The sequence below is a fragment of the Myxine glutinosa genome, chromosome 6 (genome assembly GCF_964187855.1).
Source record: "Myxine glutinosa chromosome 6, kmMyxGlut1.1, whole genome shotgun sequence".
NCBI classification, from domain to species: Eukaryota; Metazoa; Chordata; class Myxini; order Myxiniformes; family Myxinidae; genus Myxine; species Myxine glutinosa.
Window position 1 is genome coordinate 105,048,189 of NC_136266.1, and position 26,936 is coordinate 105,075,124.

Here is a 26,936-nt window from a genome sequence, read left to right on the forward strand (position 1 = left end):
AGAGTAGAGTGACCTGGTCTGAAACCAAATTGATGATCAGAGATCAAGCCATTGGAGAAGAGGAAAGATTTCATATCCGAAGCAATGATGGATTCCATGACTTTGCTGATAATTGGGGAGCAGGCTGATTGGTCTGTAGTTGCAAGGATCTGTTTTTGCACCTTTTTTGTGTAAAGCGGTAATGTTTGCTGATTTCCAGGATGCTGGCAGATGACCTTGAGCAAAAGATAGGGTGAAAAGAACAGAGAGAGGGTGAGATAGAGCGGCAGAGCAGGATTTTAGGACCCGTGGGCTGATGCCATCTGGTCCAGTTGCAGAATCAGAGTCGAGGTTTGACAAAAACTCCTCCACCTTGTCAGGAGAGAAGGTCACAGAGTCCAGGAGCAGTTTGGTTCGACTGGAAAGGTGGGAACAGAGAGAGATGGGTTTGGGGCTAAGGATTTTGAGGCAAACACAGAGTTGAGGCATTCGGCTTTGTCACGTGCGATGTCAAACTGTGTGGCCATTTGAGGTCAGGGAGGGGATGGAGGGGGAACAAACACCAGAAACGGATTTGACCAGACGCCACCAGGATTTGGAGGAAGGAGACAGGTTTGAGAGTTCATTCTTGAGTGAGGAGAGATAGTGCTTCCTGGCACTCCTGAGGGTAGACCACACACTTGTTCCGAGCTTGGTGGAAGGATCTGAGATTTCCTTCAGTTGGATTAGCCTTCCAAGAGGCAAAGGCAAGTTGTTTCAGGGCAACTGCCCTCACCACAAGATTCAGTGTACCATGGACGGGAGGAAGGGTAAGACAACTGAAGGCGAGATGGGATAAATCTGTGCATGAGAGAGATCAGTTTGCTTTGGAAGAATTCTCAGGAAGAATTGATGTCAGAGGCAGTGGAGATGGGAGACCAATCCAGACGATTGATGGCTGCTTGAAGACCGTCCCAGTCGGCCTGAGTGAAATGCCAGACTCGTTGACGCTGAGGAGGCTCTCTGAGAATGGCCAGAGAGATGTCCACTTTGACAAGCACATGATCAGAAGAACCGATTGGAGCAGAAGAAGAGCAGCAGACATTAGCAGGGAAGTTAGTCATAACCAAGTCTAGAAGAGAAGATACTCCATTGGCTGAGATCCGGGTCGGGAAATTGACAGATTGTGGTCAATCCCAGTGAGTCACAGAAGTCCTTTGCTGAGGTGCCATGACTGGTGAGAGAGGAACCCACACCCCAACCAGGTGGCATGATGACAATTGAAGTCACCACATATGAGGAAGAGAGAGTTGGGATGAGTGGATAGAAGTTGGTCCATGTTGTCAGACAGTGAAATGTAGATGGAGTCATCACTGTTTTGGGGGACGGTACAGAACACATATGAACAAAAGGTGGGAGCGGAGAGGAAGCCGTAGCCAGAGGTACTCCTGGGGGTGAGGAGGAGAGAGGGCAGTGCAAGGAGAATGAGGAAGAGAGTTTTTGATAAAGATAGCCACCCCACCACCAGCCGAGGCTCAGGTCTATCATACCGGAGGAGGGAGTAACCAGGAAGAGATATTAAGGAATCAGAGACATCTTGAAGGAGGAAAGTCTCTGTTAAGCAGATCAAGTCTGGATTGTCAGAAGCAACCTGTATGGAGAGATCAGTCAGGTTTGAGGCGAAGGCCCCGGATGTTTGAGGTCCATACCGTTAATGAAGAGAGAGGGGGAGCATCGGGTACAGGATAGGGGAGGGGAGGAGTAGGGTAAGATGAAGGATGAGAGGGGGAAGTAGGGAGAGCAGTTGTTAGTGTGTCAGCGATTGCAGAAGAGTTCCAAGAAAGGGAAGGATGAGGAGGATGAAAGGTTTGAAGGTGAAGGGATGAGGCACAGAGAGGGGTTGTTTGAGGGGGGGGGGGGCAGAGGAAAGAAGAAGGTTGGTGGGGTGGAGGTATGAGATAGAAGGGAGAACGAAGTGGGGGAGGAGGCAGCTTTGAGGAGGAGGGGGGGAGGAGGGAGAATTGGAGAGGAATGGTATGGGGGAGATTTGAATGGGAGGGGTTGGGGGGAATTTGAAGGGGAAGGGCAAGGGGGGAGTTCAGGAGTGGAAGGGCAAGGGGGGAGTTCAGGAGTGGAGGGGTAGGGGGGGAGTTTAAGAGTGGAGGGGGGTAGGGGGGGGAGTTTAAGAGTGGCGGGGCAAGGGGGGAGTTTAGGAGTGTAGGTGCAAGGGGAGGGATTTGGATGGGAGGGGCAAGAGGGGAGTTTAGAAAGTGGATGATTAATGAAAGACGAACATTGAAAACAAATTGGGGTTTGTTGTGATTTTCAAGTTCGCAATCCCGGTTCAGAATGATGGAGGAGGGATGGAATGAATGTGAATTTAGACCATGTAGTGAGGGAGACGTATAAGATATTGAATTTCTTTTTTTTGAGGTGGAATGAGTTGGAGAGGAAATTGAGAAAAGCCTTTTCAATAGGAAGAAAAACAGCGTGTTGTAAAATACCACTGAGTAAAACACACTGAAGGGGAAAGGTTATACATATTTAAATAATATTTAAACAGAACCGTGAACAATCTTATGTGCACAAAAATACCAACGGGGGGAGAGCCGAGAGGGACCACCACGAGTCACGTGAAGGGGCAAACGGTGGATGGCAAGGAGTTAATGGGGGCGGGGCGAACAGCACACCTGGACAGAAAATACAGGATGAGTCAACAGTACACGTGGAGAAAGGAAAATAAATGGTTTTGGTTTGTTTTTGTTTTTTGGTTTTTTGGGGGTGGGGGGGGGGGGGAGGTGGGGATTTAGAACGTTAGACAGAGTATTATGTTCGGGGTAGAAGGGAAAAAAACTAAGAGCCAAGCAAAACACGATTAAGATAACAAACACCGACGGGGGGTACAACTACAAGGGCCGCACACGAGGAGCAGAACACGATTAAATAATTACAAGTTACAGGAAATTCAAACCAAAACTAACTATAATCAAACAATATCACATGGACGATAAAATAACGAATTGAAATTTGACAATCTATCTGGGGAAATGGGGGAGAAACACGTGGTCGAAGAACGAACGACCGAACGAATAAGAATGAATAAACGAATGAGAACAGAGAAGGAAATGGTTTTTTTTGGATTTTTTTGAGTTGTGATTTACACAAGGAAGAGGGCTATGGGGTGAAAAGATTGGGAAAACAGAGAACGAAAGTTATTGGATCACAAAAACATGGACCGCTGAGAGAAAAACAAAGCCTCAAGGTTGTAGTGTTCACTGTACAACTACAAGGCCTCAAAACAACGACCCAAATTAACAACGATTTTCAATACAGGTATGAAAGATTTGCACCGAAAATCTTCGTCGGGAGACAATATATACACCATAAAATAAATAGTTATAACGAAAATACAAATGGGGAACAATTACTTAACTTCGATTTAGATGGATAGCATGGAGAGCTGAGAATAAACGAACCCTCGCCAGCAAGAACCGGAAACGGAAGTCAAACGGAAGTTTTTCTCTCTCTCTCTCTTTCTCTCTCTCTTTCTCTCTCTCTCTCTCTCTCTCTCTCTCTCTCTTCTTTTTCTCTCTCTCTTTCTCTCTCTCTTTTTCTCTCTCTCTCTCTTTTCTCTCTCTCTCTCTTTTCTCTCTCTCTCTTTTTCTCTCTCTCTCTTTTCTCTCTTCTCTCTCCTCTTTTCTCTCTCTCTCTCTCTCTCTTGCTCTCTCTCTTTCTCTCTTTTTCTCTCTCTTTTTCTCTCTCTCTCTCTTGCTCTCTCTCTCTCTCTTTCTCTCTCTCTCTCTTTCTCTCTCTCTCTCTTTTTCTCTCTCTCTCTTTTTCTCTCTCTCTCTCTTTTTCTCTCTCTCTCTTTTTCTCGCTCAGAGAAGCTGACGCTTCCAGCGTTGTCTTCATTGGAGCCAAAGATGGATATTTGATGGGGGTGAGGGTTAGTATAGGGTTCTTTTTTTGTGTCAAGGTGTGTGCGTGTGTGTGTGTGTGTGTGTGTGTGTGTGTGTGTGTGTGTGTGTGTGTGTGTGTGTGTGTGCGTGTCAGAGCCTGTTGGTGGAGGGATCAGGGAGAATGTGAGGGTGATGATAAACTAATTTTTATTGGGAGGGTCAGGGATTAAATTTCAAGGGGAGAAAGTAAAATATTAGGGAAACTAGAATGACACTCGGTCGAGAGCATACCTCCGCCAGGCTGAACAGTTTATATTTTGTATCCCACTAATAGGCCGGATCTGGATCGAGACCTGAACCAAAATCTAATCAGCTTGTTATTGTAACATAGCCAACTCGTCCACCAAGTTGTGTGTCATGACTCATCCATAACGTTTTGAAATATCGTGCTATATATTGTTTTGGCCCCATCTCCCAATGGTGAAGAATCACTTAAAAAATTAATTTTCGTATCTGGATTTGGATCTTTACCAAAATCAAATTGATTCGTCCTTGGCACACACTGAACCTGTCCACCATATTTTGTCCAAATCCGTCCATAACGTTTTTTGATATATCGTGCTTTATTTTTTATTTTTTTGATATATCATGCTTTATGTAATTTTTGGCCCTATCTATCTCTCCATGGTGAAGCATCACTTTAAAAAATTATCGGATCTCAATCTTCACCAACATCTAATCATTTCATCCTTCTCACACACCCACCCTCTCCACCAAATTTCGTCTGAGTCAGAGTTTTTAAGATATCCTGTTCACAGACAGATAGACAGACTGGGGTGAAAACCTCTGCCCACCTTCGGTGGTGGAGTTAACGAAAGAAAGACTTTAATTAATAAACTAAAACAACTTTTTAAAGTAATACAAATAAAAAAGAAATTAAAGAAAAATATGAAAGGGGAAAAGGACAGAAGGAAGAAAAAGGTGGGCATGAGAAACAGGAGAGATAAGGTTGATTAACCTAAATTCCTCATGCAATGCTGTCTTTTCAGTGACTATTCCGACTTCAAATAAAATGAGATGTGCAAGTTCTTCACTGAGCGTGCCTTTCCCAGCTCTATAAGGGCCGATTCACTGGAGCGCACCCACAACTCTGACAGAGAAACAGCCTTAGAGCCCTCTGAGAAAAAAATATATACCGAGGAAATCATCCTGTTCACATTGATCTTCCATCCCATCAACCTTTGAGTCAATAACATCATCCAGAGGAACTTTAAGCTTTCACAGAATGATCCTGAAACCCCCTCAATCTCCCACAACACGCTCGCTCGCTCGCTCTCTCTCTCTCTATCTCAATCTCAATCTCAATCTCAATCTCAATCTCTCTCTCTCTCTCTCCCTCCCTCCCTCCCTCCCTCCCTCTCCCTCCCCTCCCTCTCTCTCTCTCTCTCTCTCTCTCTCTCTCCCTCCCTCCCTCTCTCTCCCTCCCTCTCGACAGAAATTGGCAGAATTCCCTGGTTAAATGAACATTACACTTTGATTGCCCACCAGGAATGTTTAATTGGTCATGGAGTCACTGTAACACCTGCCCTTTCATCAGATCTACCACTTTGCTCTCATGACCGACAAACAGTAATAAAGTCATGATCCACTTTGACTGCAACTCCACGAATGTGATCTGCAGAATCACTTGCATTCTCTGCAAGATGTACATTGGTGAAATTGGTTGATGTCTGTGCGGTCACCTCAATGAACACTTGTTCGATGTATGAATCGACAGCACCGACCTATCCAAGCCAGTTGCTCAACACTTTGATCCTCCTGGACATTCGTACAGTCACGTGGCTGTCTGTGGTATTTTCTCTTTCACCACCATGGATAGTCCTATAGACACACACAGCAGAGCCTTATTTACAGGATCGGAATGTTGGCCTACCACGGAATTAACAAGTGCTTTTCATTCACTACATCCTCCTGTCTCTTGCAATGTTTCAATGCTCTCCCAATCTTTTCCATTTTTATTTTATTTTCTTTATTTCATTTTAATTTTGTTACTTTTTTAAAAGTTGTTTTCGATTATTCATGTTACATTTTTCTTTTGCTTCTTTGTTTGTCTATTAGTTCCCTTTTCTCCCAGTCCCTCTCTCTCCTGAACCTCTTTGGAACCTGAACCTATTGGAACCTTAACCCTGATCCTCCCTCTCATAAGGTGTCAAAATGAGTCGTGTGTGCTCTCTGACTCCTGACCCCCTCTCTGACACATGCGCCTCTGACTCACTCCCACCCTATACAGTAATGGGGAAAAATATTAGCATCATTGCACTTTTTTCAAATAATGCACCATTTCTTCCAGAAAACTTGAAATTAAAAGTATTTTGGTATCCACATATGTATTTCTTTGGTTTGCAGTGGAACAAAACCAGAAAAGCTGAAAAAATTACTAAATCTTAGCTTATTCCACACAGAAATCCTAAAATGGCCTGGACAATATTATTGGCACCTTTTAGAAGTTGTTAGAAATAATTAGATTTCAAGAAGGTGATTATTCTTCACTTTGGAATTGAACTCACCCATGGTGAGTTGCAGGTGCGTGCAATCTAAAAATCTCTCATTCAACTAGTTTGAATAAAGAAAAGGAGCCATTCTGCTGTTTTGTGTCACTGTGTGTACCGCAATGAGCATGGAGAAAAGAAAGAAAACCAGAGAATTGTCTGAGGAGGTCACACACAGAATTGTAGCCAAGCATAGACAATCTCAAGGCTACAAGTCCATCTTCAGAGACCTTGATGTTCCTGTGTCCAGCATATGCAATGTTATCAGGAAGTTTAACGCCTATGGCACTGTAACCAACCTCCCTGGACGTGGCCGCAAGAGAAAACTTGATCGAAGATTGCAGCGAAGGATTGTTTGAATGGTGGAGAAAGCACCTCGATCAACTGCCAAACAGATTCCAGCTGACCTTGCGGCACAAGGTACGCCAGTTTCAACTCGCACCATCCGTCGCCAACTCAATGAAAGGGGGTTCTATGGTAGGAGACCCAGGAGGACCTCACTGCTGAGAGAGAGACATAAGAAAGCCTGATGGCAGTTTTCCAAAACACATCTGACCTAGCCAAAATCCTTCTGGGAGAATGTCCTGTGGACAGATGAGACCAAATTATCTATTTTGGTATAGCGCATCATCTCTATGTTTACAGAAAACAAAAAGAAGCCTTCAAAGAAGACACCTTCCCTACAGTTAAACATCGAGGTGGTTCAGTGATGTTTTGGGGTTGCTGTCCTGCCTCTGGCACTGGGTGCCTTGAATGTGTGATGGCATCATGAAATCAGGAGATTACCACGGCATTTTGGAGCGCAATGTTCAACCAAGTATCAGAAAGCCGGCTCTCCGTCGAAGGCCATGGGTCTTGCAGCAGGACAATGACCCCAAACACACTTCAAAAAGCACCCAGGAATGGTTCAAGACAAAACGCTGGAGTGTTCTGAAGTGGCCAGCAATGAGTCGAGATCTAAATCCTATTGAACACCTGTAGGGAGATCTGAAAACAGCAGTTGGGAGAAGGCACCCTTCATATCTGGGAGAACTGCAGCAGTTTGCACAAGAAGAGTGGGACAAACTGCCAGTAGAGAGGTCTAGGAAGCTCATTCATGGCTATAGGAAGCGCTTGACTGCAGTTATTTTGTTCAAAGGCCGTGCTACCAAATATTAAGTCTAGGGTGTCAATAATTTTGTCAAGGCCATTTATTTTTATTTTCTGATTTAAAAGGATGTATTAAGTTCTGAATCAAAAACAACGGTTCTGTAATATTAACAGTGAAATAAATAATTGTGGAGACCTAATACTTTTGTCAATTTCAACTTGTTTTTAGAGAAAATGGTGCATTATTTGAAAAAAGTGCAAGGGTGCCAATATTTTTGGCCAAGACTGTATCATCCCGCATCCCTATCCTGTCGCCTTTGCTATGGCAAAGGGGGTTAATGCCTGAAGCGTTACCTTCTCCTTGTGTCCCATGGTGGTTTGCATACCTTGATCGACGTTCTGGGGATTTCATCGATTGGGCATTCGTTCAAGATATTCTATGATTGTCAGTCCAGTTGTCTTTGATAGCTTTCTATTGGAAATGCCTTTCATTCCAAACATGGTCATAATTTTGGGACCTTTATAGAAAAAAAAATTTCGGCAAAAAAACATGGCAGATCACTCAGTTTGGATTCGGCTATACAATTCTTTCAGGTTAGTTGCATGAAGCTCATAAACAAATTATTTAGCTATTTTTTCGAAATTGAAATTCCCCTGCAGATACCTGTCTTTTCCCCTTTTTTATGCCATCAACTATAAATGAGAATTACTTGGGCTGCAAGGGATGTGGCTCAATAAATGTATTATCGTATAGACTAACAAGTACACATTTTAATTTGCAAATAAGTGACCTATCATTGTGTGAATTCAACTCTTGGTGGCATCGGTAACATTTAAACATATACAAGGTAGGGGATGAAGACGGAACAGCTCATTTGACCTTCTCCAACCCACTTCCTAGAGAAATTTAACAAAAGGCTTGCTGAAGTAACAAGCAGTGATTGCACTTCTTATTACCTTCGAGGATCCTGATGTAGATCTAATTATAGCTATGATTGAGCATGATGATATGGCATGGTCTTTAGCCTTTCAATTTTATTTTTAATCTCTTCCCTCCAGCGATTAGCCATAGAGCTGTCCCGGTCGCATTCTGGTCGAAGTGCATCTCCTTTGGATGGACACCTGGGGCCACGCGGAGTCAGCCGGAACTCCACTTCAAGGAAAGTGGCTCGGGGCTCACGGGGAATTGATGGTTCTGGGGTTCGTTCTCGTGATAGCTCGATTAATCGTGATGAGGAAGAGGAAGAAGACAAAACCCAGCAGGATGATTCAACTGTAAGAGTTTGACGTTTAATGCCTCCGTATTTTGTTTAATTGAAATCCTTATATTTTCTCTTTTACAGCTTGCTCCATGGCTTTCTGATGCCAACTATCCTTAGGACCAGTGCCATAGCATGCCAACTGTCTTTCTTTGAATTACCCTCCTTTTGAAGTATTGATCCATTACGTTCGGCCTTGTACATTAACTGTTGTAGGATTTGCTTACAGTTTGGATTCATTTTATTTACTCTGGCAATCCCAGTTAAGGCATTGTTGAGGTTAACACATATTTACTGCAGGAGATCTCGGATGGAGACCTGGAAGGTGGCTGCCTGACTGGGGAGGAGGAAAACAACCTGGGAGAGGGAAGCAGCTCCTCAGGAAGCACTGCTGGCAGTAGCAGCACAGAGGAGAATGACATTGACACTGAAACCATGTACCTATCGCACCACCTACATATGACCTCAGGTTTTATATGCAGCATCTCGATTGAGATCTGGCGATGCATACCATGATACTATGATGTGGTATCCTCAATAATAAAGCATTGGCACAGCTGGTATAGCATCACATGGTAATGAAGGAGCAGAGCTTTAAAATTTGAGTTATCAGAGTATAACATGGTGTGCTCTCCTGCCAGGTCAGGAGAGAACGATGTGGAGCGAAGTACCAATATGGAGCTTGAGGAAGGCGAGCTACTTGATGAGGCTTCCGGCGGCAACGGTAATTGCATGGGTGACAAACAATTCATTCCTTTGATTGCACAAGTGGGAAGCTTCTTCCAAAAGTTTTGGGGAGAATTATTGAGTGGATTTGTCTCCTAGGAATTGGTGGCAGAGTTTGTAACGCAATTCCTCATGATAAATGGCGCTTGAGGGTGGAGTGTTTATTGCTTGCTGAAACTGCATCTGAAGCTGCATGCTTATAAAGTGCTCGAGTCTTCGGGTTCAAATTGCAGCAATGAAATTGATTGGAGGAACTACTATTATAATATAGTGGACTTGTAATGAACATTGGTTCCTTTACATATCTTGTATTTCTCAAATAATATTCTCTCTGTTTGTTTGTTTGTATTTATTTTATTTTATTTTTTGAGACTCGTGCAGTAGGGGAGCATGTTGACAGAGGGGCAGAGTAGAGCTGGTGGCCAAAAAACGAACCAACACAGAGTATGAGAAAGGGATTGGCATGAAGGACCATAATAACCTCCCCTAACCCTAACATTCTCATCACTCATTCTTGAGTTACTCGATTAATTTAACTGATTACAGAATGCAACTACAATTCACTTCATCAAATATGTAAAGCTTTCACAATCCATTTCATCAAATATATCTCTTACAAGAAATATAGCTTTTATAAAAATCGATGCTTTTAAATAGCTTTTTAAATTTAGCTTTTTATATTAAATTTTATATTAAAACTTTATTTTTTATATTTATTTTATAATATTTTATTTTTATATTATTTATATAAAATTATAAAATTTTATATTTTATATTAATTATTTATTTTATATTAAAACTTTATATATTTTTTATATTAAATTTAGCTTTTTATGTTAAAAAACCGCTACCCTTTTAGCTAAAGCTTTTTAAAAGCTTTTTTTAGCTTTTAGCTTTTAGATTTCAAGACCAGAGATGTCTGTGCGGTCTACCGCAGGGGGGAGGGGGTGGGGGAGGAGGGAGGGGGGAGGGGGAGGAGGGAGGGGGAGAAGGGGAGGGGATAGGGGGGGTAGGGGGGGGAAGGGGGAGGGGGAGGAGGGAGGAGGGAGGGGGAGAAGGAGGGGGGGGTAGGGGGGGAAGGGGGAGGGGGAGGGGGGAGTCAAGTCGGAAGTCATTGTCGTCAATTGAATGTCGTATTTATTTTTTATTCCCTGTCAAATGGCATTGGTCCCGCATTCTGAACCCGGAAGTCGGAAGTCATTGTCGTCAAATAAATGTAGCATGTATGTTTCACTCTCTGTCACATGCCGTTGGTCCCATGTCAATCGGATGAAGTTGAAAAATTAACGTTACGAAGTTTCTCTGAGACGTACTGATTCCGAATATGAAGCTAAGGGGAGAAGCTAAAGTAGCTTTTAAAATCGCTTTTAAATAGCTTTAAAATAAAAATAGCTTTTTAGCTCTTACACGAGCTTCGATCTTGTACACAAAAAAAAGGGGGTTTGGGTCAGTGAGCGTAAAAGGCATCAGTAGTGGGTATGGAAGAAACCTCTAGGTGACGATGAACAGCAGTCTTGACTGGAAGACAACTGACACAGATGGGAGAAAAGTGGGATGAGGGAATGAAGGTGAGCATCCAGCCTAAAATTAGGGAAGTTTCTGATTGTATGCATGCAGGCAGCTGGGGGGAGAGGAGGAGGTGGGTTCATGAATGGATGAAGAGAAGACAGGGTGGGTGTAGCAAAATGATAGAAAACAGAGTCCCAATCTATATATTACACATACATCGCCTACATACATACATTCATACATACACACATTCATGCATACATACATAAATACAGTATACACATGCATACCAAACACCCTGCTGATGTATGTGCCTACCCAACTGTCCTCATCCCCACTCCACCTCCCACACCTCACCAACTGAATTCAAGTCGATAAACTGATAGAATGAATTGATGTGGTGTTGATGTAGTGCATGTACGATGGGCCAAATGGCTTCCTCCTGTGTCAAAGTTCCTTGTGTATCCTTGTGAATATTATCCAAACCATAAAGCAGTTTAAAAGCTATACTTGCAACGGACATGTGTGATACCTAGGCAGTGCGACCCTGTTGGAACTGGGTTTGTGCCGTGCTGGTGGCCGACCTTCCGGCTACTCGTCCAGTAGCCTGCTCGATCTTGACCCCAGTCTGCTGCTGCAGTTGATGGAATTGCGAGAGGCCGACGCATCCCTGTGCTTTCCTTCCCGTCCACAGACCGCTACCCCAGCCGCCGTCTCTGATGCCCAGTCTCATCGTAGGTCCCCTTCTCGGAAACATCACACACTAGTGTTATTTATAGGTATTCTTCCCCCACCCCCTAGGCCTGGAGAAAACAATCCTTGTGTGAAAATCGGTCTTCTCACTTTAAGGCAATTTTCCTTGCTGTCAGTTTCACACAAATTGTAGCTTTCTCTTCTTTACCTTATGTGTTTCTCCTTAATGATGGTGCAGGCCCTTCCTCATTTGCATGCATACCCCCTTGCACACTTGAGGTCCTGACCTCTTTCCTGACAAGATCGCAATTTATATCACCCGCACGTCGTCAGGTCCACACTCAGGTTGCCAGACATGCAAACAGCAATTTCCTTATTTTATTTTATTCCAAAGTGTAATGGCAAATGTCAAGTCTCCAGGGACCCATTTGTCTCTGTTGAAAGTGACATTATGTGGGGTCCTTAAGCAATCGTGTGGCAGTAATGAGATGCATTGTTGCATCTGGATCAGAAATGCTTCCCGACGACCAAATACGCTCAAGCTTTCCATAAACACAATGTGCCATTTTTGTATGGAGTTCAAATGTAATTTGTGAAGAGAAGGTTAGACTTATTACTTGTTGAGCCTTTTTACCCCCCTTCTCTTTCCTGACTATCAGGCCTCAACGGTCCTTCAAACATGGGCTATTCTGTCCCAGAAATGGGCAACTGCACATTGTTGGTGTTGCATTTGAGTCCAGTTCTCCATGTGTTTTCAACCATAAATAAGACAATGCTTGCTCCAAGATATGCAACTTTAAAATAAAATAAGACAGAAGGTCATTGGAGTGCTGCCTATAGATGACAGTATTACACTACGTACTGATTGCTATGACAGCAAAGCATTACATCTTTATCAGCTACTAGCGGAGCCTACCCATCGCTTCACTGGCGGAACAATTCGTCTTCTTATTTGACCTATTAATCACCAGCCCCCCCCCACCCCAACCCCCTCGCCCCACCTCCCATGACATTCATGGCCTTTCATGACTTTTTTTCTTTCAAGTCTTGCACATCTTTAAAAATTAAATTAATTAACAACATATTCTTGTCGATTAAATTGAGTACTATGCGCATGCCAAATTTGGTAATGATCGACCATCTTGTAGCTGAGATCTTAGGGGGGGGGCATCGTGCCCTCCACCCCCCCCCACCCCCCCCCCCCCCCCCCCCCCCACCAGTCTTTTGAGCATCCGAAAAAGTCGAGTCCTTTTTGGGATTAACCTCAGCATTAACCAGGTAAATAAGCGTTACGCCTAGGTCCCCCGTCGGTAAAGTGATGTGAGTTGACAAAGTGGAAGACGCAGAAAACATGCTATGATATGATATTTCGCTCACAAGGTTCAGACATACATGGAGGCGGCCATCTTGGATTTTGACGTGGCGACCCAATTTTCAATAGCGTTCTTCCTTATGCCTAGATACACCCACACACCAGATTAGAAGTTGGTACTTCGCTTATTTTTCAAGATATTCCGCTCACAAGGTTCAGACATACATGGCGGCGGCCATCTTGGATTTTGACGTGGCGACCCAATTTTCAATAGCGTTCTTCCTTGTGCCAAGATACACCCAAACACCAGATTAGAAGTTGGTAATTCGCTTATTTTTCAAGATATTTCGCTCACAAGGTTCAGACATATATATGGTGGCGGCCATCTTGGATTTTGACGTGGCGACCCAATTTCCAATAGCGTTCTTACTAATGCCGAGATACACCCACACACCAAATTAGAAGTTGGTACTTCGCTTATTTTTTCAAGATATTCATCTCACAAGGTTCAGACATACATGGCGGTGGCCATCTTGGATTTTGACGTGGCGACCCAATTTTAAACAGCGTTCTTCCTTGTGCCTAGATACACCCACACACCAAACTAGAAGTTGGTACTTCGCTTATTTTTCAAGATATTCATCTCACAAGGTTCAGACATACATGGCGGCGGCCATCTTGGATTTTGACGTGGCGACCCAATTTTAAAGAGCGTTCTTCCTTGTGCCTAGATACAGCCACACACCAGATTAGGAGTTGGTACTTTGCTTATTTTTCGAGATATTTCGCTCACAAGGTTCAGACATATATATCGTGGCGGCCATCTTGGATTTTGACGTGGCGACCCAATTTTCAATAGCGTTCTTCCTTATGCCGAGATACACCCACACACCAGATTAGAAGTTGGTACTTCGCTTATTTTTCAAGATATTCATCTCACAAGGTTCAGACATACATGGCATCAGACATACATGGCATCAGACATACATGGCGGCGGCCATCTTGGATTTTGACGTGGGTTGCACCTACACACCAAATTTGAATGCGGTCCTTCGCTTATGCACGCAAACACGCACGCAGACACGCACGCACGGATGAACGGACGGACGGACGGACACACGGACGGAGGGGAAAACCATAATCCCCCTTTCGCTCCGCTGTGCGACGGGGGACAAAAATTGAATTGTAATACCCTCTGCCACCACCACCAGGTGTCGCTTCTTGGTACACATTTACATAGAGAATGTATGCCCCACACCGCTGTGTGAGGCCATGGTTATGTAGCCAATGTTATCCCCCACACAAAGTTGTGTTTTTACCCCGATTTTGGAGTTTGTAACTTAAAGGGTGGTCGTGCATAGAACACAGGGAGCGAGATATAGAGATAGGGATTTTTTGCCTTTTATTGGTATAAAGATCTACTGATTTACATAATATGTGATGCTTCCTGGCAGATATTTACATTATTTGTGCAAAAGATGTGTAAGCAATGTTCAAGCACCTGATCTGTCCACGTTTACTCCATTAATGAAAAAGTAATCATTGATTCCTGTCATTGATTTGTATTATCTACACTTAAAATCAAAATTTGCTTACTTACAAATTGCTTGTGTATTGATCATAATACCTATCACCTTCCGTAGCAAGGGCAGAGGGCCTTCTGTGAATCTTGACATTTTAAGATGTCCAGCCCAATGCCAAGAACCTTGCAATTCGTTATTGTTACAAAGCATTAATTTTTATTGCACGTTATTTATTGCTTCGAGTCATTTACGACAGCATGGTCATCCCCAGGAGTTGCACGAAAGGGGCAAGACTGCCTTCCTCATCCGCAGCCTTTGCTTGCCATTTCCCCGATCGATGCTGCTGTCCGAAAAAAGCTGTCAGGAGCTGGGCGTAGCAAGTTCCATGAAAGCAAGGGTCTCTCCAGAAATCAGGTGTTGCTGGCAGGTGTGGATATCGGAACTGTCGTGCAATTTGCTGCAACTTTGCCCACGGGTGAGTGGAATGTGCAAATTTGTTACCACAAGGCATAACCTCATGTTAAAATATTTAAGATGCGTTTTTCCTTGAAGGACTGTATTTGATGGAGAGGTTAGTCAATAATGATTCTGTATCCTGCCCATTGGCTTTTCCTGTGTTCTGTACATTGCACAATCAATTTTGATTGATTTACAGTGACATTGTTTTTTTAACTCAACTGGACTACCGTCCAGTTGAGTTCATCACATACTGAACCCTCCGGCGTCCGTCGTCGTCGTCGTCGTCTGTCGTCTGTCGTCCGTTAACCTTTCGACGTTAACACTCCAGCGTCCACAAATATCAACCGATTCTGATCAAACTTGACATGCAGCATCCTTACGCCAAGGACCAGGTTGGTATTACATTTCATCCCGATCCGTTGAAAAATGGCGGACTTAGGCGACCATTTTGTTTTTGGTCATGAAAACGACGTTAACACTCTAGCGTCCACAAATATTGATGGATTTTGATCAAACTTAGAATGTTTAACCCTTACCACACAAGGTAGGTTGCTATTGCATTCCAACCCGATCTGTCACAAAATGGCCGCCATAGGCCGCCATATTGTTTTCAGCTCCGAAACGATGTTACGACTTTAACGTCCACAAATATTGATGGATTTTGATCAAACTTGGTGTGTGAGACTCTTACCACACAAGGTAGGTTGCTATCGCATGTCAACCCGATCTGTCACAAAATGGCCGCCTACACAACTATATTTCTGCAACATTGTTGCAAAGTGTAACATTGTATCAATTGTAAAACAAGGACAAGTATAAGGATACAAGGGCTTTAAAATTATTACACAAGGTTGTTGGCTTTTCATTTAAGTCAAATCCAGTACAGACAACTGACCTACTTTAAAGTTGTCCAGTCAGTTCAGTTGAGTTCTGCTTCCCTGGAAGCTCTAGTTTGAACTTGCAAAAAGGAGCAGAACCTTCCAGCTTTTAATTAAGAGAGCAATTGGTACTGATTTCGCTCACCAGCCTAGCCGGGGTTGGAATCCCAACTCAACCATAAACCGTCATCCTGTTGTTTCACAATGAGTGGGACATTAATTTGTGCTCTGTTCTTTAGAAAGACGTTGAACCCAATGACCCGTTTGCCACCACTGGTTATTGGTGGACATTGGATTCTTCTCTGCATGGATATCCAAAGAGACGGCACCAACACAGATAGTCAGGAATTTGCTAATTCTGTAAACCCGGGTAATCGAGGCTGCAGAGACTACATCGATCATCGCTCCTCACATGATGAAAACTCGCAGTCTGTGGTAACTTCTGTTGATTATTTTGCTTTCTTCATAACGACTGCACTTAAACACCAATGCATGGGTGCCATACATTTCTGTGTGTGTATATATATATATATATATATATATATATATATATATATATATATATATATATATATATATATATATATATATATATATATATATATATACTTACATTACATTACATTACATACACACACATGATGAATTATGAAATGGTTAAGAATAAAGCAAAGTAAACGCACTGCATCTCAAAATTGGGGCAGGTAACTTTAATGGAATTCAACAGCATAATGCAGAGGTTAGCAGACAAACCTTTGATCTGCCTAGACTGGATTAAATTCCAGATCGGACTATATTGTTAGATTGATGCTTCACAGGCGGAGTGTTACATCACGGAGTGCACCATCCCTCAGATGCACGTTAACCCAGGTGTCTCATCCGCTAGCATTACTTGATGGATGTTCAAGATCCCATGGTGTCTTTCAACGAAGAGTAGGTGAGTTATCACCCAAGCCCTGATCAAATTGTAAATTACTTCCCCTAACCTATTCCAGTCGAGCATCATATTTACCAAGCCGGTTTGTGAAAATAGTTGGTCCAATCTACAAGGCTGTCCACACAACAAGGTGTGATAAATTAGGGCCATTAAATAATTGGTACGTCTAGCAGTAACTTCACAGCATCATTTTACACGTGCTCTAGATGAGTGGCCTTAATGACACCCAGGCTGTGTGGATAATGATGGCAACCAGCCTGTGTTGACCAATGAGCTAGCTTCACACCTGATAGCTGCTGACTGATGCCACTCACCTTGCACCTGAAACCTGCTGGCCAATGCCACCCGTTCCTCGCTGTGATGCCGCCCATCCCTCGCTGTGATGCCGCCCATCCCTCGCTGTGATGCCGCGCCCGTCCCTCGCTGTGATGCCGCCCGTCCCTCGCTGTGATGCCGCCCGTCCCTCGCTGTGATGCCGCCCGTCCCTCGCTGTGATGCCGCCCGTCCCTCGCTGTGATGCCGCCCGTCCCTCGCTGTGATGCCGCCCGTCCCTCGCTGTGATGCCGCCCGTCCCTCGCTGTGATGCCACCCGTCCCTCGCTGTGATGCCGCCCGTCCCTCGCTGTGATGCCGCCCATCCCTCACTGTGATGCTGCCCATCCCTCGCTTTGATGCCACCCTTCCCTCGCTGTGATGCCACCCATCCCTCACTGTGATGCCAACCGTCCCTCGTAATGCCACCCATCCCTTGCTGTGATGCCACCCGTCCCTCGCTGTGATGCCACCCGTCCCTCGCTGTGATGCCACCCTTCCCTCGCTGTGATGCCACCCTTCCCTCGCTGTGATGCCACCCTTCCCTCGCTGTGATGCCACCCGTCCCTCGCTGTGATGCCACCCTTCCCTCTCTGTGATGCCACCCTTCCCTCGCTGTGATGCCACCTGTCCCTTGCTGTGATGCCACCCATCCCTCGCTGTGATGCCACCCGCTCCTCGCTGTGATGCCACCCACCCCTCGCTGTGATGCCACCCGCCTCTTGCCGTGATGACACACGCCTCTCTCCGTGATTCCACGTACCTCTTTCCATGATACGTAACAATATTTTATCATTTCTAAATATGTTTGTATAGCATTTCATTTTTTTTTTTAAAGTGTGCAAAATGATTTAACTTCTGCGTTTATGAAATCTTTCTTTCCACCCTGTTTCCATGTCTAATCTGTAGCAAGCAGGGGAGTTGGGCGTACGAGCTTGGCTTTACGTCGGCTCATTGAGTCTCGAGGGGAAGGTTCCACGAGGCATTCAGCCGAAAGGGGTTTATTGCCTGCAGTTCATGGAGGTGAACAAATATTCTGTCCTCCTTTCTTCCATTATGAAATATTTAGCTGCATTACCCTTGATGCCTTTGTTCAATATCAAAAACCCAAAAATGCAAAGCTATGACGTTTCCATTTGACCAATCTTTTATGGCTTTAATGGATATTTTTGTGGCTAAGACCTAACAAAATTACAATTATGACCAATTCATGAATGAGAATGTGGACCGTTTAGTTATTACTGTTATTATTATTAACTAGGGCATGCCCGTACTATATCTATATCTAAAATTATATCCCCCCCTCTATTTACATGAAATGGTTTGGTCCAAAGCGAACGGCTTGCGAGTACGGTGACAATCCCCCCCCTCTATTTACATGAAATGGTTTGGTCCAAAGCGAACGGCTTGCGGAGTTTGGTAAAGAAATCGCCATAGCTCGGTAACTACTTCTCCGATTAATATGAAACCTTGAATTGGGACAATGTTTTTATGTTTTTAATTGAATTACTATCCGTAATGGCGCACGCTCTCACAGGAGCTCCGGAAGGTCGCATATCGCAGTTACGATGAATCGCAAATTAGTTTTAATTAGTTTTAAAACATAGTGTAACGGCAACATAGTTTGCCAACGTGAAATAAATGAATACGCTCTCAAATGTGCCGTCCGAGGCAGAGTCTGTTCGCCACGTTCGGCACACGTGATAGCTCGCTGCTCTCTGATTGGTTGAATCGTTTTTTGGACATAGCTCGGTAACTACTTGTCCGATTAATATGAAACCTTGAAAAGGCACATCCTCAGGTCCCCAGCAATATACCTGGCAAGTTTCAAGTATATCGGACCGGTAGTTGTCGAGAAACAGCGGTCGCATACACACAGACAGAGATTACTGGCATTATAGATAGATTTGTAATATAGTACCTTTTTATTGCAGGAGTTGCTGGCCAACGTGGCTCTTCTAAATGCATATCCAATGGTGGTTCTAGGCGAACTGGCAGCCCTGAAAGAACTGCCGTACCAAGTGAAGGACAGGATGATCCGACATCATCTCATGCCCCACGTAAAATCAGGTGTGCTCATGGGTGATTCACTTTGCTGATAGAGTCGTATGTTTTCGTTCAACTCTCTCCTACGTTAAAGAAAAAGATTATAAACCTGAGTGAAACATTCTACTTGTATTGGCTTGTGGATAATCTTGTGTTTATCTGCCTTTCTCCTTGATCTGTCTTCAAGGAAACTGCTGCGTTTAACTTATCAAGTGGCTATGCCTCCATGTTGTTTTCGATGAACTCGGTGATCAAGATTTAATTAAGTTTTGAGGTGATCCAAATGAAACACGATGTTTTGACTTTAAAGGACCATTTGATAGGATGATTGTTTTTTCTCTTCTAGTGCACAGTGTGCAGGGAGGCTGCAGGATGTACCTGGAAACGTTTGCCCACCTCTTGCAGGTGGAGATGTACTTTCTCCCTTAGACACCACCCTTGATGTTGATTCCAATGCTGGTGAGTGACCTAAAAGTGAAGGGACTTGTCTAGAGGATTTGCCCTCGGGATTGTAGACAAGCACCACCCACCTTTTGGCTTTGCTTTATACTCTCGATGAAAGATGTTTTTATGTCGTGTTGTTTGCTTGATCAGATGAAATTGCAACATCATCAGTTTTCACACTGGCATTGTTTTCAAACTTTTCTGGTGTCTTTAGCTCACCTGGAACGAAGTTCAGGGGAACTTATGCGATGGCGCGTCGTCCGTCCGTCCGTACACACTTGAAAGTTCTTCTCCTAAAACGCTGATGAGATTGCGACCAAATTTGGCACAAATGATATTTGTTGTGTTGCGACTAAAGTTTGTTCACAGCATTTTAAAAAATCGGGATGTAAGTGGGTCTACCGGAGGTCGAAGTGGATCCAGGTTTGACCCCCCCAAAATAGGAATTTGCTTTTTCCTCTGAAACTACACACAATATTTCAATGAAACTTTACCACAACCTTCATCACCCATCATCACCAAAATAGGTATTTGCTTTCTTCTCTGAATTACACATGCAATTCTGATGAAACTTGACCACAACCTTAATCACCCATGTTGTACCAAAGTTGGTTCCTGGCATTTTAAAAATTGGGAGGATGTGAGAGGGGATGTGAGACCCCAAAGGAGATGTGAGACCATTGCAATGCCCTGTCTGTCTATTTCTCTGTTTGTCTGTATGTACAGTCATGTGAAAAAGTAAGTACACCCCATGTAAAGTTTTGACTTTTTCAACATATTTCAACATATTTCAACATACAGCTATTTGATCTTCATTTCAACAATATTGATAGATAAAGGTGATATAATATAACAAATATTATGAAACATTTACATTTTGTAGTCCATTGTATAATTTAAATAAACATAAATGCAAATTTCGCATGTGGAAAAAGTAAGTACACCCTTGGCTCTAATAGGTGGTATTGCCCCCTTTGGCAGAAACAACCTCAAGTAGCCATTTCTTATAACTGTCTACCAGTCTCTGACATCGACTGGGAGAAAGTTTTGCCCACTCCTCCATGCAGAATTCTTTCAGCTGTGTGATGTTTGAGGGGTTTCTTGCATGCACAGCTCGTTTCAAATCCCCCCACAACATCTCGGTGGGATTTAGATCCGGGCTTTGACTTGGCCATTCCAGAACCCTCCATTTCTTTCTTTTCAGCCATTCCTTGGTGGATTTACTGGTATGTTTAGGGTCATTGTCATGTTGCAAGGTCCACCTTCGGTTGAGCTTCAACTTTCCGACAGATGGCCTCACATTATCCTCAAGCACCCTCTGGTACAATGAAGAATTCATAGTGGATTCTATGATGGTGAGCTGCCCAGGCCCTGATGCAGCAAAGCTGCCCCAAACCATAATATTTCCACCACCATGCTTTACAGTTGGTATCAGGTTCTTGTGGTCAAATTCTGTCTTTGGTTTTCGCCAAACATGTCTTCTGTTACTGTGGCCAAATAGCTCCACCTTTGACTCATCTATCCAGAGCACATTGTTCCAGAAGTGCTGGTCTTTGCCTAGGTGTTCATTGGCAAACTTTAGTCTTGCCCTGATGTTCTTTCTGGACAGCAAAGGTTTCCTCCTGGCACACCTCCCATGTAGATCAAATTTGTGCAGCCTCTTTCTAATGGTAGACTCGTGCACTTTTACATCAACAGTGGCAAGAGCTACCTGTAGGTCCCGTGATGACATTCTGGGGTTCTTAGAGACTTCTTTCAGCATCTTGCGCTCTGCTCTCGGGCTGAACTTGCTGGGGCGGCCTGGCCTGAACAAGTTGGCAGTAGTTTGGAATCTTCTCCACTTGTAGATGATCTTCCAGACAGTCGAATGATTGATTTAAAATTGTTTGGAGATCTTTTTAAATCCCTTCCCAGACTCGTAGGCATCTATAACCTTCTTTCTGAAGGCCTCAGAGAGCTCTTTTGATCTCGGCATGGTGATGCCGCACACTTCAACAACAAAGAGCAAACCAAACTAAATGTCTGAGGTTTAAATAAGACAGGTTCCTCCAAGATCCTCTCCAATGATGTTCTAATCATTTGCACCTGAGCTGGTGCACCTGATTCTAATTTTAGGTATTTAAAGTAGTGATAAATGTAGGGGTGTACTTACTTTTTCCACATGCGAAATTTGCATTTATGTTTATTTAAATTATACAATGGACTACAAAATGTAAATGTTTCATGATACTTGTTATATTATATCACCTTTATCTATCAATGTTGTTGAAATGAAGATCAAATAGCTGTATGTTGAAATATGTTGAAAAAGTCAAAACTTTACATGGGGTGTACTTACTTTTTCATGTGACTGTAGATCACTACAGCTGGAGACTGCTCTGCAGATATCAACAGAAGATTAGCATTTGGAGGAATAAGAATGGCTAGTTTTCAGAAGGTAGCACTTGTAGAAGTTTCTAGGAAAAGCAGCAGTGGTTTTATTTTGATACCGTTTCTTAATTCTGTTTTTGTGCCTTTGTTCTTTAACCTTTTGATTACCTTCCATATGATGATGTATTTGGTAAGAGTATTATAAACTAAAACTACGAGCAGTGATTTTTTGGCTTCCAGGCAAAATGGCCACCATACCAAGTGACTGATATCAGAGTTTGCAAAAAAAAAAAAAACCTTGTGCGTAGTCAATCATACGTATGAAGTTTTGGATTGTTCTGTTCAGCGGTTCTGGAGATATAGATTTTCAAATACTGTTTTCTTAAATCTAAGATGGCCGCCATACCATGTGACTGATGTCATAGTTCAGAAACATTTTTCCTCATGGGGAGTTAATCATACATATTAAATTTCATATTGATCCGTCCACCAGTTCTGGAGAAAAATATATTTAAAGATTTTCCTTAAATCCAAAATGTCTGCCATAACACATGACTGATGATGTCATAGTTTACAAATATTTTTCTCACATCAGTATTTGATCAAATGTATGACAACTCACATTGATCCATTAAGTGGTACTCCAGAAAATATTATTTAATTTTTTGTTTAAATTCAGGATGACGGCCAAACCACATGACTGATGATGTCATAGTTTGCAAATATTTTTCCCCCATCGGCATGTAAACATATGTTTCAAGTTTTGTAGCGATCGGATAAGTGGTTTCGGAGAAGTAGAGATCGCGAGATCTTGGAGACGGCGGCAGGGATTTTCGAAGCTCCATACGGTCTCCACGTTTTCAAAGTTAAGTCTGTTCACAATTGTATTTTGTCGAAACTGTATTTATCTTTCGGTGTGTGAAGTTATTGTGTGCAACTTTGGTTGTTTCTCGGTGTTTATCTTTCATAAATTAATCGTCTGTTTGCCGCGTCGCGAGCAAGGCCTTTGCCGCGTCGCGAGCGATTTAAAACCGAAGTTAAGTAATTGTTCCCATTTGTATTTTCGTTATAACTGTATTTATTTTAAGGTGTGTGTACGTATATTGTGTCCCGAGGAAGATTTTCGGTGCAAATCTTTCATACCTGTATTGAAAATCGTGTTAATTCGTGTCGTGTCTTGAGGCCTTGTACAGTGTACAACCTTGAGGCTTTGTTTTTCTCTCAGCGGTCTGTCGTTTGTGATCCAATAACTTTCGTTCTCTGTTTTCCCAGTCTTTTCACCCCATAGCCCACTTCCTTGTGTAAATCTCAACTAAAAAAAAACAAAAAAAAACATTTCCTTCTCTGTTCTTATTCTTGTTCTCATTCGTTTATTCATTCTTATTCGTTCATTCGTTCTTCGACCACGTGTTTCTCCCCCATTTCCCCAGATAGTTTTCACTGTTATTAACCTTCAATGTTTACACTTTCCCCTCAAGTTCTGTATTCCGTCATATATTATAACACCTTTTTCTTCTTCTTTAAAAGGCTGCTTTCGACTTGCTCACCAAATCTATTCATCCCAAAAAAAAATTCCATCTCCTATAGTGCCTTTTTTCTACATTCCCTAAACTCTCCTGCACTCCATCCTCCATCCAGCGTCCTTAAACGTATTTTTAACTCGAAGGTCACAAGAAACTCATTTTGCACTAAATGTTCGTTTCCCATTAATCGTGCACTTTCTAAAATCCAATCTCACCCCTCCCCTCCAAATCTTCCCCATAACCCCTCCCCTCCAAATCTTCCCCATCACCCCTCCCCTCCAAATCTTCTCCATCACTCATCCCTTTCAAATCTCCCCCCTTGCTCCCTCCCTCCTAAACTACCCCCTCACCCCTCCCCTCCAAGACTCCCCCTCACCCCTCCCCTCCTAGACTCCTCCCTCACCCCTCCCCTCCAAATCTCCCCCATATCCCATCCCTTTCAAATCCCTCCCCTTGTCCCTTCCCTCCCAAACTCCCCCCTCACCCCTCCCCTTCAAATCTCCCCACCCTCATTTCTTCTCAATTTCCCCCCTCTCACTCCCCCTCCTCAAAGCGTCCTCCCCGCTTCTTCCCCCTTCCAACTCTCACCTCCATCTCCCCCAACCTTCTGCCTCGCTCTTCCCCCTCCTCAAATAACACCTCATTGTGCCTCACCCAATCACCATCAAACCTTTTGTCCGCCCCATCCTTCCCTTTCTCCGAGCTATTCTGAAATCTCTGACACACCTTCAACAGCTCTCCCTAGCTTTCCCTACCTCTTCCACCTCTTCCACATCTTACCCTACCCCTCCTCCCCCCTGTTCTGTATCCGATGCTCCCCCTTCCTCTTCATTAACGGTATGGACCTCAAACATCCGGGGCCTTCGTTCAAGCTTAACTGATCTCTCCATACAGGTTGCTTCTGTCAAACCAGACGTGATCTGCTCAACAGAAACTTTCCTCCTTCATGATGTCTCTGATTCCTTAGTATCTCTCCCGGGTTACTCCCTCCTCCGGTATGATAGACCTGAGCCTCGTCCTGGAGGTGGGGTTGCTATCTTTATCAAAAACTCTCTTCCTCACTCGCCCTGCACTGCACTCTCTCCACCTCACCCCCAGGAATACCTCTGGCTACGGCTTCCCCTTCGCTCCCACCTCTTGTTCATATGTGTGTTGTACCGTCTACCAAACAGTGATGACTCCATCTACATCTCGCTGTCTGATAATATGGACCAACTTCTATCTACTCATCCCAACTCTCTCTTCCTCATATGTGGTGATTTCAATTGTCACCATGTCAGTTGGCTGGGTGTGGGTACCTCTCTCACCAGCCATGGCTCCTCAGCAAAGGACTTCTGCGACTCACTGGGACTGACACAATCTGTCAATTTCCCGACCCGGATCTCAGTCAACGGAGCATCTTCTCTTCTGGACTTGGTTATGACTAACTTCCCTGAAAATGTCTGCTGCTCTTCTTCTGCTCCAATCGGATCATCTGATCATGTCCTTGTTAAAGTGGACATCTCTCTGACCATTCTCAGGGAGCCTGCTCAGCGTCGACGAGTCTGGCATTTCACTCAGGCCAACTGGCACGGTCTTCAAGCAGCCATCAATCATCTGGACTGGTCTCCCATCTCTACCACCTCTGACATGAACTCATCCTGGGAATTCTTCCAAAGTAAATTGCTCTCTCTCATGCACAGATTTATCCCATCTCGTCTTCAGTTGTCATACCCTTCCTCCCGTCCATGGTACACGGAATCTTGTGGTGAGGCTGTTGCCCAGAAACAACTTGCCTTCGTCTTCTGGAAAGCAAATCCAACGGAAGGAAATCTCATTTCCTTTCACAAAGCCCGAAACAAGTGTGTGTCCACCCTCAGGAGAGCCAGGAAACAATATCTCTCCGTTCTCAAGACCGAACTCTCTTATCTGTCTCCCTCTTCCAAATCCTGGTGGCGTCTGGTCAAATCTGTTTCTGGTGTTTGTTCCCCCTCCATCCCCTCCCTTACCTCAAACGGCTACACAGCTGACTCCGCACGTGAAAAAGCTGAATGCCTCAACTCTGTGTTTGCCTCTAAATCTAGTGTCCCAAACCCATCCCTCTCTGTACCCACCATACCCAGTCGTACCCAGCTGCTCCTGGACTCCGTGTCCTTTCCTCCTGACAAGGTGGAAAAGTTTCTGTCAACCCTCGACTCTGATTCTGCAACTGGACCTGACAGCATCAGCCCACGGGTCCTAAAATCATGTTCTTCCGCTCTTTCACTCCCTCTCTGTTCTCTTCACCCTCTCTTTTGCTCAAGGTCAACTGCCATCTGCTTGGCAATCAGCCAACATCACCGCTTTGCACAAAGGTGCAAAAACAGATCCTAGCAACTACAGACCAATCAGCCTTCTCCCAATTATCAGCAAAGTCATGGAATCCATCATTGCTTCGGATATGAAATCTTTCCTCTTCTCCAATGGCTTGATCTCTGATCATCAATTTGGTTTCAGACCAGGTCACTCTGCTCTGGACATGCTGCTTCTGCTGTCTCAACAATGGATGGAGGTCCTCAATGCCAAACAGGAAATTAGAGCTGTCTCCCTCAACATATCACGTGCCTTCGATACGGTCTGGCACCCCGCTCTGCTCACCAAACCCTCCTCCTTTGGTATCCATGGAAATCTCCACGCATGGCTGGCGGACTTCCTCTCTAGTCGTCGTCAACGTGTGGCCCTGAATGGGTTTCTCTCATCTCCTCTTCCTGTTCAGGCTGGAGTTCCCCAAGGCAGTGTTCTGGGCCCTGTGCTTTTTCTGGTCTTCATCAATGATCTCTCTGACTCTCTTGAAAATCCTCTCTATCTCTTTGCTGATGACTCCACTCTCTGCCGCTCCATTCCTCATCCCTCAGATCGGCAGTCTGCAGCCTCCTCACTCTCTGCAGACCTGGACAAAATCACAGACTGGGCAAACAAGTGGAATATGTCTTTCAATCCTGACAAATCTCACACTCTTACGATGACTCTCCGAAAAGACCGACTGGACAACCCTCCCATCTACTTTCTGAATAATCCTCTCCAAGAAGTTCTGTCACTCAAGCTTTTGGGTCTCACTATCTGCCATGATCTTTCCTGGGAAAACCACATTTCCAAGCTGGCCTCCAAAGCCAGTCGCCGACTGGGCATCCTCCGTCGTGCGAAGTCCTTCCTTGGCACACCTGAGCTCTTCACCACATACAAGGCTTTCATCCGCAGCTCAATGGAGTACTGCTCTCCCCTCTGGGCTGGTGTTCCTGCCTCACACCCAGCTCGTCTTCACGCTGTTGAAACCAAAGCGTTCAGAATCATTGGAATCTCCCGCGATGACACTATCTCTGAGGGCCTTTCACTTAATCACCGCAGGCAGGTTGGTGGTCTTTCCGTCTTCTACCGACTCCTCTCCGGCCTTGCTCCCCCAGCTCTCTCTGGGCTCTGTCCCCCAAATATTCCT

The 26,936-nt window shown here is 44.1% G+C and overlaps 1 protein-coding gene across 1 annotated transcript in view; it reads left to right on the forward strand.

The window, feature by feature from the left end:
- The window catches only part of TRIM37 (tripartite motif containing 37), a 181,506-nt gene that overhangs the window by 128,691 nt on the left and 25,879 nt on the right, over positions 1–26,936 (forward strand). The window contains exons 16-23 of the mRNA XM_068102237.2: positions 8,555–8,770; positions 9,055–9,191; positions 9,396–9,478; positions 11,526–11,723; positions 14,789–14,992; positions 18,012–18,125; positions 19,037–19,172; positions 19,495–19,607. Coding sequence (XP_067958338.1) covers positions 8,555–8,770; positions 9,055–9,191; positions 9,396–9,478; positions 11,526–11,723; positions 14,789–14,992; positions 18,012–18,125; positions 19,037–19,172; positions 19,495–19,607 — 1,201 coding nt within the window. The remainder of the gene's footprint in view (positions 1–8,554; positions 8,771–9,054; positions 9,192–9,395; positions 9,479–11,525; positions 11,724–14,788; positions 14,993–18,011; positions 18,126–19,036; positions 19,173–19,494; positions 19,608–26,936) is intronic.